The sequence below is a fragment of the Vespa velutina genome, chromosome 16 (assembly GCF_912470025.1).
Source record: "Vespa velutina chromosome 16, iVesVel2.1, whole genome shotgun sequence".
NCBI lineage: Eukaryota > Metazoa > Arthropoda > Insecta > Hymenoptera > Vespidae > Vespa > Vespa velutina.
Window position 1 is genome coordinate 4,228,091 of NC_062203.1, and position 16,961 is coordinate 4,245,051.

Below are 16,961 nucleotides of genomic sequence, written 5' to 3' on the forward strand. Positions count from 1 at the left end.
TATATATATATAAAAAAAAAAAAAAAAAAGAAAAAAAAAAATTGCTTTCGTCAGTCGACGTGAATTAAACAAGGATGAAGGATAACGCAATAGAAATTTTAAACGAAACATAATAAAAATAAAGAAATGCAAGAGAGTAATGCAATAGTGTACGAGAAAAAGACAGAAAGAAAAAAAGAATAGATAGATAGTTGAATAAAGGGTATAATACAAAAGTGCTCTCTCGATGACGGCAAGGCAAATAATGCATCGTCCGATATATGTACATAGACTCGACAGAGAGACTTTGTTGATGAGGTGAAGAAGGGGTGGAGGCAGAACGGAGGCAGTCGTCATATCCAAGTAGGGGACGTTGCTCCTATATTCAGATATACATATACCATTTTGTGTCCGCCTCTCTCTCTCTTTCTCTCTCTCTCTCTCTCTCGTAAATATACTCAAAGCGGAGACTTCGACGTCCGCCGATAAGTTTATCCGCATTGGAGAAGGGAGAGTAATATATTTAGTTTGTTCGATGCATTGAAGATCCGTCCGATATATATATATATATATATATATATATATATATATATGCATGTATATACATAAGTGCATGTACATACTTATTTATGCATATATGTACGTATAAACGAACGGAAGAAAGAGAATCAGAGTAATTTGAAATTTCATCGTAGCAAAGAGAGAGAGAGAAGGAAAGAAATGGGGAGATGGGGTGGGGGAAGGAGGGAGAAGAGAGGAGAAAAACGAAGAGATTTGGAAAAAACACATCGATAAGCTAGAAATTCGATCCGTATGTAGTTTTCGTTTTTTTCTTTTTCCTTTTTTTTTTTTTTTTTTTTCACTAATATTTCAATCCATAAATCCATTCGTATCTCATTCTTCCCCTATCCTATATTGGTATGGTACAACAAATGTCTTCTTCTCTCGGATATTTTTCATTTCGTTAACAGATCGATAGATCGATGTAATTTTTCAATTTTCATTAATATTAAGAAATTTTTTTGTAATAAACGAGAAAAGAAAAAAGCTTGAATTCATTCTTATTCTGTTTTCTCTTTCTTTTTATTTATTTTTTATTTTCTTTTTTTTTTCTTTCTTTCTACGATCATATCGATAAGCTCACGATGTTTAGATTATATACATAAGTCAAAGATGATTTTTGATTCGTTTTTAGTCAAAATTTGATATAAAAGCAAGCGTTTGTTCGTTGTTTAAAGTTCGTTTGTTTGTATTCTTGCGATAATATCCTAATAATTTTAATCAAATCTATTGAAAAAAGATAAAGAGAGAAAAAGAGAAAAGAAACAGAAAGAGAGAGAGAGAGAGAAAGAGAGAGAAAGAGAGAGAAAGAGAGAGAAAGAAATTATTAGATTGTCCGAAAAGTTCGTACCGATTTTGTCATTACGTTACTTACCACAAATCGGCACGAACTTTCCGGACAACCCAATATAATGACATTTGACAGAGACGACCAAAGCAACTTTGCAAATTCGATCAACGAGTTTGTCTATAATTTATCTATATATGCATGTGAAATGTCCTTTCCGTCGATCATGTCATTTCTCTTCTCTGACATGAAAGGCGTCTCCGACTATTATTCTCTCAAGTTTGAAAGTTTCGATCTCTCTCTCTCTCTCTCTCTTTCTCTCTCTCTCTCTCTCTCTCTCTCTCTCTCTTACCCTCTCTTACTCTTGATTTTAAGTTAACATAAAAATGAAAATGAAAACTTTCGAGTGATATCACGAAGCTTACGTAAAATATTTTTTTATCTCGTGATATAGCGTAATCGTATTTACATATTTCATAGACTATTGGTTGTTTTTATTTACTTTTAATCAAAGTATTTAATTCTAAGTAACATTGAAAAAAAAAAGAGAAAAAAGATAGAGAAATAGTACTAATAATATTATTTCTTATTATTGGTTAGAATATACTAGTGGTATTAGCAAGATGACATTTTGTTTTTATTCACTGTTATAATAATAATAATAATAATAATAATACTAATATTATATAGTTATATATATTTATATATATTTTTCTCCTAAAAAATAAATATGTAGCAGGAGTATTATATAGTAATATTTATTTTATTTATACATATATATTTTTATTATTGCTCTCTTCGGTGATTTTGATCAAACAAAAAAAAAAAAGAAAAAAGAAATAAAAAAGATATATTATAGTTGAAAGAAATTTGTAGATTCGAGAATTTATTCGGCGATTTTGCATCGTCCTATTTCGTCGAACCCGCGTAGTGCACAAGCATATTTATTTACTCTCTTTATATATATATATATATATATATATATATATATATATATATATATATATATATCGACAAGAGAGCGATAACATTTGCGCGAGCAAACAAATCAATTCGGTCAACTTCGAAACGGAATCGAATATAGGCTGAAACGTCGTTCTTCATTGGCTAGGATGTTGCGTGTCAATTCTCGATAAATCGAATATCGAATTCGAAGAGTCAATTCTAACGAATCGACGAATACTACTCGATCGTCAATAGTATGCTATTTTTTGCTTACTTAGAATTCTATGAAATACATATGTTTCCTGTCGAGTATACGTTTTGAATGAATAAGTAAATAAAAAAATAAATAAATAGAATTCTTGCGAGTAATTCGCTTCCGAATGTTCATTTGTGTATTAACATTAATATCAAATATAATTTTAATTTAAAATGCATCAACTCAAGTTATATTAATAATTAAAATAAATTATAACTTGATAATAATTATAATTACAGTAATTTGTATCAAGATTATATAAAAAAAAGGAAAAGGTTCATAATATATATATATATATATATATATATATATATATATATATACCGCATTAAAATTAACTTTTTACTATTTCCATTGAAACCGTAAAAATTTTAGTGAATTTTTTTTTTTCCTATATTTTTTTCTCCGTCTAAAAATGATACTTCGTTTACGCAAATCGAATTTTCGCAGGTATAAACATTATCTTTTCGTTTTATTATTCTTCGAACCTTTGTAAACTAATCCCGTAACACACATACACACACACACATACACGCGCGCGCGCGGGGGACGAGCACACACACATATATGCACACAATATCGTTGCGGTCCAGGAGAGAATCTTTTAAAAATAGACTTCCGACTGTAGTCACTAGAGAGCTTCTCTAATTAAACAGAATTTTCCTTCGTAGCACGTCCGTCTATGAATCCCATGTTCCCTGTTAAATATTTATCTATGTACGTGAGTCTACTACGATCGTTCTATCTTTCTTTTGATAAAAATCTCGAACCGAATGAACATTTTCTTTTTTTCCCTTAGAATTTCTAATGTCCTTCTATTCGAATAAAAATATTCTCGACAACACGATATCAGTTGACTTATACATATGAATAGATTTTTATTCCTTCCCATAACATATTTGACAATAAACATCTTTCTGTAGAATATTTTTACGCGCACGTGAGCCTACGATCTTTCGACATTTCTTTCGATAAGATTTTAGATAAGAAAAAGAAAAGAAAAAAGAAAACGAAAAAAAAGAAAGAAAAGAAAAGGAAAGAAAAGAAAAAAAAGTTTCTAAGAATTTCTAACAAATTTTTGTTTCTCTTCGAGAATAAAATGTGAAAGGTGAATCTTAGAATTTTATAATGTCTTTCTTTTCGAATAAGAAACATTCCAAACTCAAACACGAAACCTAATAAAATTATACATATGGATTTTTTTAAAAAGATTCCTACTATCATCGATCTAACGATCTAAAACTGGAATTTAAAAGGAAAAAAGATTATCTCGTTTTGGAAATTTTCTAATACTTGTTTCTACACACACATACACACACACATACACACACACATACACACACACATACACACAATCTTTGTTTCTACATAGTCGAAAATACAATATTCATGTGACCCGAAAATAAAAGGGACTGTTACATTTTCATAGGAATGAAAATTACTGATGTCTCAGCCGGTTATACTTCATTTGTAATACAAAGAGAAGAAAGACAAAGATATAAAATAGATATATATATATATATATATATATATATATATATATATATATATATATCGAATATCATTTTGTTTTGATAAAGGAATAGAAAGGAATAGAAAAAACAAACAGAAAAAAGATTCGATCTTTATCGAAGAAATAAATAAATGAATGCATAAATAAATAAAGATGACGTATATCTATGTGAAAGAAAAGATCTCATTTTTTTTTTCTTTTTTGAAGTCACAAAAATTTGATCTTTATCGAATAAATAAATAAATAAAAGATGACGTACATATACATACCAAAAAAAAATATATATTTTTCTTCAAAGAAAAATCTTCTTCAAAGGTTTTTTCTTTGAAACTCTCCTAGATAAACAAAAGTCTGTTAAGGACGAGGTTGAATTACAGAGAAAAAAAAAAGAAGAAAAAAAAAAAGAAAAGGAAAAGAAAAAGAGAGAGAAGGAAAAAAAACAAGACGTAGAAAAGATCGAAACACGTGCATGGCAGACAAACGATCATGCCAACACGTGAGACTAAACTTCTTGGTTGGTGTTCCTTCACATGAAAAGATCAACGTTATCCTAAATCTTTATGATCCTTCGAAAAGATTATTATTTCAGAAGATAGCATGTATTTCAGCCACATTATAATCTCTTCCTATTTTTTCTCTTTTTCTCTCTCCAAAAAAAAAAAAGAAAAGAAAAGAATTCTTGAACCTTGAAACATAATTTGTAAAACTTATCATCTTATTTTTCTAATAAATGTTAATTTGGTTTTATCATTATCGTATTTTAAATTATCATATTCTCTTTCTCTCTCTCTCTCTCTCTCTCTCTCTCTCTCTCTCTCTCTCTCTCTCTCTTTTATCTTTATACATAAAGAGATCTTTTTAAAATAAAAAAAAAAAAAAAAGAAAAAGAAAAAGAAAAATTACGAAGCATAAAAAAGTATAGCTCATAAATATCCTCGTAAATATATGATGAAATAAAACTTCCTAGATGATCCTTAAAAATCAATTACATTCTTTTTCCAGACATTTTAGGCCAATTTATTTTTGTTTTCTTTTCAGATTGTAAAATTACAAGCGCAAGCTCAACTGAAAGCTTACAAACATTCTCGAAAAAGAGAGTATTTTTAATTAATTTTTAAAATCAGTTAGGAACTTTTGGCTAACTAAATCCCTGTTCCTTCTTCACCTATGTACCTTTAACTCGTTAATTTGTTTTTTCAAATCAAATATTGTTGGATTTTTATTACCCTGTAAACAAAAAAATACTACTAAAATACTACTACTACGACTACTACTACTATCGCCATCACTTTCTTTCTCTCTCGTTTTAAAAGAAATTTTGAAACTATTATCAAAAGTTACAATGTAATGGAACCTCGGTGATATACCACGTCCTCTTATCTTTCTTGCACTCTCTCTCTCGCTCTCTCTCTCTCTCTCTCTCTTTCTCTGCTGATAAAAGAGAAAAAGCTCGCTAATCGGTCTGAGTTAATCGCTCCAACTGTAACGGAAATGCGAGAACGATTACGACGAGCTCTGCTACGAATCGAGAACAACGAGGTCGAACGAACATACTCTCTCTTTCTCACTGTCATACATATATACATACAGTACATAGAGTACATACGTCAGACTCCCAACATAGAAACGTATAATTGTTTCATTCATTGTACTGAGTTATCTTGATCTCTCTCTCTCTCTCTCTCTCTCTCTCTCTCTCTCTCTCTCTCTTTCTTTCTATTGAAAGAAGAAACTAATTGTTGGTTTTAATTGTTTCATTTCACGCTCTCTCACGTTCTCTTTCTCTCTCTCTCTCTCTCTATCTCTCTCATCTTCTATCTTTTTTCTTTTTCTCTTCCCAATGAACGAAATGAATCTTAACGAGACGCGAATCGTTTGCCAAAAAGTAACGATGAAAATTTTAATAACCGTTGGCGCGTTAACGAACGCCAGCTGCACTTCTACGAATCCTTTACGAGCCATAGCGAAGGAGTTTTGCAGTGATTGCATTCTTAAGAAGAGTAAGAGAATGCAAAAGAGAGAAAGGGAGATGGTTGAAGAATGCGAACGTTGTGAAGAAGAAGAAGAAGAAGAAGAGAAGAAGAAGAATGAGAAGGGTGTGGAAGGTTGTTAAATGAGAAGGAAGAAGAAAGAAACAACGAATGGAATGAAGAGAGAGAAAGAGAGAGAGAGAGAGAGAGAGAGAGAGAGAAAGAGAAATAAGAATGGGCCACGAATATTAACTCGAAACAAACGATGATAACGAGACGAAAGTAGCGAGAGTAAAGTACTTTGAAGACTTTTAAAGTATGGAAAAGGTACTGCCTTGAAAATGGTCGAGTCCTTTTTCTCTCTATTTTGTGCCTTTCTTATTCTTTTCCTTTTCTTTTTTCTGTCTTTTTTTTTTTTTTTTTTTTTTTATATTTTCGAATAAAATACGCGAACCTCTCGCGATATTAGATCTCAACGTGCTTTTGTTCCTGGTATTTTCGTGAATGTAGATAAAAGATAAAGAATGAATGAATAAAGAAAAACAAAGAGAATAAGAGAAAGAGAGAGAGAAAGAGACAAAAGAAAAATTAAATGAAACAAAAAAGGAAGAAAGAAACGGGGTCAGAAACTTCGAATTTACAAAGTAATTTTTATACGATGTTTTTTTTAACCTTCCCCTCTTTCGTGACTCGTTACTGGACCCCAATTTCGAAGTTCTTATCAGTAACTAAAATGAATGGGGTTACCGTAATAAAAACAAATGAAAAAACCAGGGGCTTTTTTTTTTCTTTCGTCGTTTGTTGCACGAGCAGAGCACAGCACGTAGCGTTCTCATTTTCTAGCAAGTCCGGTTGGCTAAAAATGTGGGTTAAAGTGCAAAAGGCTGGGGACTAATTTATTCTTGTGAAACGTTACCGGAGAACGTGATAGTACCCTTTTTTTTTTATGTCCACGTCTATTGGTTTACCTATATATATATGTGTGTGTGTGTGTATATATATATATATATAGAGAGAGAGATATTAGTAATATATAAAGAACCATTGAAGATATATATATATATTTATAGCCGTGACGTGTTTTGGTAAAAAAGAGTTAAGCTGTGAAAAATATCGATTTTGTCTTTTTCATATTTTCTCTCTCTTTCTCTCTCTCTCTCTCTCTCTATCTTTTTTTTTTCTTTTTATAGAAAAGAATATGCTCTTATCAATGGGACCAACGCCAATCTTCTAGAATAATAATTCACTTCAAGATTCACTGTTAAAATAGTGTATTGATAATAAAATTCCACCGTGGAATCCATAACTTTAAACCCGTTTATCTCTCGTACGTCAGTTTCTTTTTAACAGAGCTTTTCGCATATGTATAGATAGAGAGTATTAGGTATTAGCAATATGTACGTGTGTATGTGTGTGTATGTGTGTATGAATAAAACGAAATGACGAATTAATCGATGGCAGTTTTAGTTTATCGGGGCAAACGAGAGCGATTTCGCAGAAAAATCAGGTCAAAGTTATCGATACACCGTTTTTTTTTTTCTTTTTTCGAATGAACATACAAAGAATAGAGGGTGGAAGAGATACAAAAGTGCAAAGATACTACGAGTAGTATCGATGTTACTGAACGTTTGATTGGACATCTTTACCAATGAACACTACGAATGAATGGTAACAATTATTTAAACAGCTAATGACTATATTTTATCGTGGACATTTTTATCGATTAGATCAATTAAAAAAAAATAAAACGATCGGATTAATTATGAAATAATGAATCGAATAAATAATGAAATTATAATTAATAAATTATTTACGATATTGTGTTATCAATTAGAATGGTCAGAAAGAAATGATTAAATTAAATTAAAATGAAATTCCAATTGATAATTTTGCCAGGATAAATCTTCTATTCGATTAGGCTGAAAAAATAAGATCCTTTTATTACAACTATTCTATGTGTAAAGTAGTACGGAATCACTATTGTTAGCCTGATCTGTTAGCCCTGTTAGCCAAATACACGAACATCGACCTATGGCATAGTTCGTCTAGCGTATATAATGTATGTACTCTAAACAAAAAACAAGAACAAAAAATAAATAAATAAATAAATAAACAAAACAAAATATTTTAATTTATCGAAATGATCATCGAGAAAAAAAAAGAATGGATTTCGTCTCCTATGCTTTTTTTTTTTTTTTTTTTTTTTTTTTTTTACATAAAATTAAAATACAGGTTGACCCAAAAATTCCTTAAATGATTTATAAAAATCAATTATGCCTTTTTTTTCGTTGATAACTTTGAGCTGATATTTTTTATTCAGATCAGTAATAAAATGAGCTTGTAATCTTACAATTTAAAAGGGGAAGAAAAAAGGAGGCTAAACTTAAGGAAAAGTCCTGAAAAAGAGTAGTTGGGTGATTTTAAAAATTAGGTAGGAACTTTTGGCCCATCCTGTACGAATAAAGAACACTCGTAGAGACACGTCGTCGTCGTCGAGACTCGTATTAGTACGATTCTCGCAATCGGTTGCAATCTTCTCGAATAAAAATCTTCTCGATGACGCGGCACGGCGTAACTAAATAAGTTTAAGAGGCAGACGAACGTTTCCTCTTGTAGTAAAACGACACACCACTTTCGGCATCATTTTCTCGCCCTCGCACTTCCCTATTAATTAGTACATACATTATCTACATTCGTCCGACGTATATATATATATACATATGTCGGACGAATGTATATATATATATTATATATATATATATATATATATATATATATATATAAACCAACATTTATTTTGTTAATGCATTCAAGGTCTTTGAAATGATTTGAAATGGTTATAATTTAGATTTAGTACTAATATAAATTTAAAGGAATGATAATTGATTGAGAAATACATTAGAAAGATTTTTTTTAGATTTTTAAGATACTTTCTTTAACTTTTTTTCTTTCTTTCTTTCTTTCTTTTTTTTTTGTTTTTTTTTTTTTTACTTCAATGCGAAATATTATTTTTTTCTCTCTCTCTTTTTCTCTAATAAAAAGTAAGCTATCTTATTTTCCGTGAAATTTCTTTTCCGAGAATCATTTCAAATATTCTCGTGTTTCATATCTATAAATCTATTTAATGAGACATTGAAAGATAATTCAATGTAAATGATATACGGTATTTTTCAAGGAAAAACTTCTAATATCATAGGAAACATTAGAAATTTGATTGCTACATACGTAGTTCTATAGATAACTTTAATCATTCATTCTCATCAATTTCAAAACACAAAAATTCACGTAATTATAATATGGTTTTACTTGTTTAAAAAAGAGAAAAGAGTGAAAAATAAAAAGAATTTATGGTCGAATTTTGTCGACATAGGGAAAAAGAAAAAGGAAGAGAGAGGTTGTGAGGTTGTCTCGAGCGTACGTAATAATTAAAGTCCGTATTAATTAATGGCAAGATTTAACGAGGCTCTTCCACTTTTCTATACATTTAGTTACACTTTTTCTCTTTTGTTTCATGAACGAACGAATCGGTCGACAGAATGAAGTTGTGTTGGAGTTTAGCGTCGGTCTTCATCGTCACGTCGATGGTCGTCAGTACCGTCAGACCAGAATCTGTGTTTTGGGAGGAAAACGACAAGGAGATCCTTGTACGAACTGTACGTGGCACCAAGGAACGAGGTATGAAGCATTAACCTTAATTAATCATTTCGAAAAGAGAAAAAGGAAAAGAGAGAGAGAGAGAGAGAGAGAGAGAGAGAGAGAGAAAGAAAGAGAAAGAGAGATGTTGCTCCCTTGAGATTTTCCTTGAAATATTCAATCCAGTCTTTTCATTTTCCCTACAATATCTCGACAAGTGTATTCTCTCGAAAAAGATACATAGATCCTTTTGAATTAATATTAATCTATAGAATTGTCTTGATCCCTCAACGAGACCAGATTACAATAATCGTCAGCCAATTAACGATTTCTATTTAATCTTTTCGTGTATAATCGTCGGTCATTAGATAATAATATAATCCTTATCAAACTCATTTTTAAGAACGCTGAAATTGCAATTATTTTTTTCTTTATTTTTTTATATTTTGTATTTTAGATAATACGTATAAATATGTTTTATTAATAAATCTTATAATACATATATCAAAATGTTCTTTGAAGCATTAAAAATTTTAATACTTAATTAACAACATTTCCTTTTTAATTATAATATTCTTGAAGTTAATAAGAATTAAATATTCGTAAGTATACCTACTATATGTGTCGTCATTGCGTGTTGATAAATTCGTAATTGTATTAATAATACTATTCATTAGTCACGAGATGATAATTAAACCCTTATTTACCAATTACATTTTTCTTTTATTCCTTATATGTCTAGCTTTTTATAAGAAATTTTTACATTATTATAATAACTAATTGTATTATAAAGATGATCTACGCGTATTAAAATTTTTTCAAAATTTTTTTTCTAATTAATAATATCCTTGGATTGATAAGAATTAAATATTTAAGTATACCTTAATATATAAAGAGAACTTACACTTAAGAGCTTATAAAAGGTTATCATAAATAAATAAATAAATATATATATATATATATATAATGGAAAGAGATGATTAATACAGACATTATGAATAATAACAAATAAAATCAAATACTATGAAAAAATGGATTATAGAAAACTATTTAAAAAGATGCAATCGAAATATTGAAATTTATGATACTGTCCGATTTTGTTTGTCGTTATTCATAACGTCTGTATTAATCACTTAGCCCATATAACACATATAATATATAAAATATATATATATATATATGTATATGTATATAACAAATTCGTAGTCACGATAACATTATAATTCAATCTCTATGACAATTTATCACAGACATGTTTTTTCATTTCCAAATAATCCGAGTACGAAAGGAAAGATCGTTTACGCTTCAAACGCACACAGATATATACGAAGAAATCAGTATTATGTACGTAGGTATCAAACGAAAGAGAAAGAAAAAAATAGAAAAAGAGAAAGAAAGGAAGAGATACAGAGAAAGAGAGAGAGAGAGAGAGAGAGAGAGAGAGAGAGAGAGAGAGAGAGAAAGAGAAGAAACCGACGTAGAGAATAAATGTAAGCTCTTAAGCGTACGCTCTCTTTATACTACCTATACCTACGTATACATATATACTACGTTAGACTCTCGAGAAAGAGACTTTGCTTGAAAGCTCTCTTTGTACATCATCGTTCTTTCTCCTAACCCCCTTTCTCTCTCTCTCTCTCTCTCTCTCTCTCTCTCTCTCTCTCTCTTTCTTTTTTTTTCACTTTTCTCCATCATCTTCCTACCCGTCTTCTTTTTTCTCAAGGAACGAGAAAGGAAAATATAGTTGTTGGAATATCATTCAACTGAGAAAAAGAAGAAAGAAATCGTGATATCTAAAATATTCTTCCTCTTCTTCCTCTCTCTCTCTCTCTCTCTCTCTCTCTCTCTCTCTCTCTCTCTCGTTTCTATCTCATTTCTTTCTTACTACAAGAGCTTTTTCCATGACCGCAAAAGCTCTCTGTGCTTAATCGATCGAGGTACACCGTGTTGTGCCGCATCGAGCCTTCGGGTATATAAACATATCAATGGCTCCCTTCTCTCTCTCTCACTCTCTCTCTCTCTTTTTCTCTCTCTTTCTCTCTCATGTTTTTTTACGCCAGAAAGCTCGATCCATCGGAAATCGAAGTGTCTTTCGAGATAACGGAAAAGAGAAGGTTTATGTTCGTGTTGATGCCGATGGTCTGATTAATACCAAGCGAAAGATAGATTTTATTAAAACAATCGTTTATAAATATGAGAAAATTAATTGACTATGACAAAATTTTTTTCTTACTGGATTATAATTAAAAATACGCGAGATTTGTTTTATAATAAAATTGTCATTACTGATAAACCAAATCATAATTTTGTTTGCTGTTTATATATATATATATAAAAAAAAAAAAAAAAAAAAAAAAAAGTAGAAAGAAAAAAAATATGTTGCTCTTCTATTAATAATATAATATGAATAAAACCATCCCAGAAATTAGTTTCAATTAGGAAAATTCTAATTCGATCAGAGAAAGTCAAGTTTCATGTCTTCCATGATAGGAGACTTTCAAGGGTTGTGTCTAATTAAGAAGAAAGTAAAGTTTCAAACATGATTAAAAAGTTAAATTTCGTATCGACGTAATGGAGAGGTGACCACCAAAATGGATGGTCAATTTACAACTAATTTCAATTAACATTCGTATAAAATGAATGTTATCTGAGTCATTCTTTTTTCTTTCTTTTTTTTTTGATATCTAATATTCAAACAAAATTTGCATATGATAAAATTTCTAAATACAAGATATCAAAGAAAATATTTTATAAGAAAGGGATATTTCTAATACGATTAGAAAGTCATGTTTAGTATCGATGCGATCGAAAATGGACGGTTAATTTACAACGAATTTCAATTACCATCGTAATAACGTCGCGACAGTTTCCGTTTATGGTTCGAACGTGCAACGGTGTGAGAGTGCAATTATCGGTAACGCACGAGAACGATGAAGGCACGTTCGTTCGCAATTAAGGCCGCCGCCATCGTCAACGACGCCGTCGCCACCGACGTCGACGACGACGACGACAACGACGACGGCGACGACGACGGCGACGACGACGACGACGACGACGACGACGACGCTATCGTCGTTGTTACATATATATTACGCTCTTCCAAGTTTCTCTATCCACTTGATCCGGCCGCGCTCTCCAATTATCTCTATTGACGTTTTGCATCTCTGATGCAGCATCCGGCAGCAGCGCCGCTTCGTGCAGATACGTCAAGGGTCAATGGTCGGAGTGCGATTCAAAAACCAACACTCGTTCCCGAACTCTTAGTCTTAAAAAGGGAGACAAATCTTGCGAACAGACTAAGACTATTCAGAAGAAATGCAAGAAAGGTAAAAGCGCATAATCTCTATTATACATATGTATCTATATCTATGTGTGTTTGTGTATATATATATATATATATGGGGTTGAATTAAAAGTTCCAAAAATTTTTTTTTCTTTCTTAAATTAATTACACTCTTCGTTCTAACTTTTTAAGCTAATTTTCTTTTCAGATTGTTAACGCTAGAGCTTTTGAAACTTTATAATATATATACACACACATACATTGACATATATATACATTGACTTATTTGATATATATATATATATTGATCAACGATACGAAAGTTGTATGATTTTTGTTTTTTCTTATTTTTTTTTTTTTTTCGAAAATCGATATATGTTAATGGTAATCCCTCGTTAATAATCTCTCCTAAAGAATAACGATAACAGAGTTTATGGTCCTATGATTATATGCGTGGCGGGGAGAGCAGCGTGTCGGTACGAAAAGGGCACATGGAGCGGATGCGTGAATCAACTATCGACGAGAGTGGATAATTTGAAGGCGAACAGTGATCCCACTTGCGAGAAGACGCGTTTGATTACGAAGAGGTGCAAACCGGAGACCAATACCAAGAAATCTACCAAAGGAGGTATATATGTATTTATGTTTTCTAATTACAAAAAGAAAAAAAAAATAAATAAATAAATAAATAAATAAATAAAGAGAGAGAAAAAACTTTTTCTAAATATAAATACAAATGAATAAATTAAATAACATTTTTGTGTATACACCAAAATGAAAGAGAATCGAAAAAAAAATAATTAATAGGTATATATTAATAATGATATTACTCAAAAAAAGTTTCGTGTCTCTCTCTCTCTCTCTCTCTCTCTCTCTCTCTCTCTCTCTCTCTCTCTTATAATAATAAACAAATTAAATAGTAATAGATTTGTGTATGTTTGTGCATATGTGCATGCAAAATGGAGAGACACGAAAGAAAAAGAAAAAAATAAATAAATAAATTATTAAACGCTCTACTTTTTGCATATCTTTCATAAATATAAATAAATAAATTGAGTAACATTTTCGTATACCTAGAATAAAGGGAAAAGGAAAGAAAAAGCAGAGAAAGAGAGAGAAAGAGAGAAAGGAAAAAAAAAGAGAGATTTTATCAGGACAAATAACATAAATATTCGGCGTTCGTTCGACTCAATGAAGAAGTGGAGGATAGCAACACCCACATCGATAACGAGAAGGGACCCTTCTCCCTCTGTCCTCTCTTCATCGAGTGTACTCGATGGCGGCATTGAAAGAGTTAAAGATAGCTTCTTGAAATGTCTCTACGGGGTCATGGACAAAACGAATGGCAAACGTGATGCGCAAAAATGCTCTTCTCTTAAGCATAATCTCTCTGTCTCTCTTTCTCCTTCTTAGTTAAAAAGAAATTAAATATACATATATATTCAAACTTTTATTATCAATCGGAATTTCAATGATTACTATTATCACGTATGTGTCCAATCAAATGTCTTTTCAACTCTACAAATTTATTAATATATATATATATATATATATATATATATATATATATATATATATATTTAATATAAAGTGATATATAATATTAGATTGGCCAAAAATTTCTAAGTGATTTGAAAAATTGATTATTCTTTTTCGAGACTTTTTAGATTACTTTTTAATTTAGTAAAAAAGTTTCTTTTAAATTTAGTAAAACTGCATAGGATAACTTGTCTAAAAAATGTCTTGAAAAACAATAATTGACTTTTAATATCACTTAGGAACCATTGACTCATCTTATATATCTCATATCATTATGTGATCATTAGAGATCTATATGTATATGTCTATTATAGATCATTATATTATTATATTATAGATTTAATATTTTCTAATCTTTTTACAGGCGAACGATCGAACAAGAAGTCGGGCAAGCAGTAAGATAATTTTCTCGTTCAAACGTACCGTGTCCCTTTGTAAAACACATGGCGATCAGTAAAAATCCGACGACGGGCAACGAAAACAAAAAAAAAAATGCATTCTTATGTTTCCTCTTCGACGTATATATATAAATATGTTTTATTAACGAATTGTCGTTATTAATAAATCGCGAGTATACTTACTACGATCGAGACATTGTCGTCGATCGGTTGAAATAATAATAATAATAATAAATAAATAAATAAATAAATAAATAAATAAATAAATAAATAAATGAATGAATAAACGTTTCTGTGTACGCGTACAATTTTTTTGCGTAAGCAAAAAAAAAAAGAAAAGAAAATCAAACAAAACAACATAGAAATGAATCTTCCCGATTATCTAATAAACAAATCTAATGATCGACATTAAAAAAAAAAAAAAAGATAAACGCACCTGATACCCTAAACGCGTACGTAAGAAGCGAAAAAAAAAGAACAAACAAAGAAATCAAAACAAAATATAAAATCAAAAAATAAACTCACGATATCACATTAAAGAGAATTATTATTATTATCTTATACTAATCGTGTCGATCGTATAGGATACTACTGCTTCTCTATACATACAATTATGATCAACTCTTCCATTTTCGTGGCCAAATCTTCTTACTCCGCGAGATACATTTTATATATATATATATTTTTTTTTTTCCTTTTTTCTTAAAACTTCTTCAATTTTTTTCAACAAATAATTATATAATATAATACATATATTATATAATATATATATATATTAATTAATTATTAATTTTATTTTTTCTTAAGAGGGAATTTCTCAAGAACGTTATTTGATAAGAGAAAGAGATAGAGAGATAGAGGTACCACCGTTAAGTATCCCTCAATAAAATCTTAAAATCTACTTGACTATTCGAGTTTTTAATCTTTCGAATTATTCGGAGATATATATATATATATATATATATATATATATATATATATATATATATATACGCACACATACAGATGGACTGAAATACTGAAAATCTCTAAGTGTGCCAAAAGTTCGTAGGTAATCTTAAAAATCAATTACTCTCTTTTTCGAGATTTCTTATATATAGGCTAACTTCTTTTTCTTTTTTATTTTTTTATTTTTTTTTTTTTTTTTTTTTTTTTTTTTTTTTTTAAGATTGTGAAACTACAAGCTCAGCTTATAAAACTAGAAGCCTAATTAGAAGCCTAAAAGGTCTCGTAAAGGAATCCAATTGATTTTTAATAACCACTTTAGAACTTTTGGACACGCCTTAGGACTTTTGGTCCATCCTGTACATATATATATATTAACATTTTTATGACGTTAATCATGACACATCTTTTCTCTGAGTCAAGCAGAAAGAAAAAAAAAAAAGGTAAAATTATATAAAAAAAAAAAAAAAAAAAAAAAAAAAAAAAGAAAAGTAATACAAAATATAAATAATCCCATTCGATAATTTACAATCATATTGAGCACGATTCTAAGCACGATATTAATTTTTTTTACTGATCTATATTTCGTTTTTTTTTCTTCTATTTCTTTAACTTTAATTTAACGGGGTACTTAAAATCGGTTTGAAAATTAAAAATTAAAAAAAAAAAAAAAAAAAAAAAAAAAAGAAAACAAAGAAAAAGATAAAAATAGGAAGAAAAAAAAAAGAAAGAAAGGAAGAAAATGCCATGTTGAAAATATTTTCCGACTTTACCAAATAGCTGTACGGTGTGTCGATGTTTAAAAAAGTGATTGTGTATATTTTATATAATAATATGCACGATCTTCGTAATAACGATTACATTGTCCGCGATATGTATTCTTAATATCTCTCACTATTTTTCGAACACACACACACACATAAATACACGCGCGCTGACACGCACACACGCACGCACCCAAGCACGCAAACACAAGTGTCTCTTCTATAAAGTTTCACAGTCGTTGGAAAAAAAATAAATAAAATAAAAAATAATAAAATAGAAAACCAAAAAAAAAAAAAAAGAAAACACGAAAAAAAATAATTATATCCCGTATATCTCTCTCTCTGAATGGAACTCGCTAAGGATACAAAAATAAATTAATCAAATAAA

The 16,961-nt window shown here is 29.8% G+C and overlaps 1 protein-coding gene across 3 annotated transcripts in view; it reads left to right on the forward strand.

Moving 5' to 3' along the window:
- LOC124954659 overlaps positions 1–16,872 on the forward strand; it is a 26,968-nt gene extending 10,096 nt beyond the window's left edge. For 2 of the 3 annotated variants that reach the window (XM_047507902.1, XM_047507900.1), the window contains exons 2-5: positions 9,547–9,686; positions 12,818–12,970; positions 13,379–13,555; positions 14,831–16,872. In XM_047507902.1, coding sequence (XP_047363858.1) covers positions 9,548–9,686; positions 12,818–12,970; positions 13,379–13,555; positions 14,831–14,865 — 504 coding nt within the window. In that variant the 5' untranslated portion in view covers position 9,547 and the 3' untranslated portion in view covers positions 14,866–16,872. The remainder of the gene's footprint in view (positions 1–9,546; positions 9,687–12,817; positions 12,971–13,378; positions 13,556–14,830) is intronic. The other variant, XM_047507903.1, reaches the window with a different exon arrangement.
- The last annotated feature ends 89 nt before the right edge of the window (positions 16,873–16,961 follow it).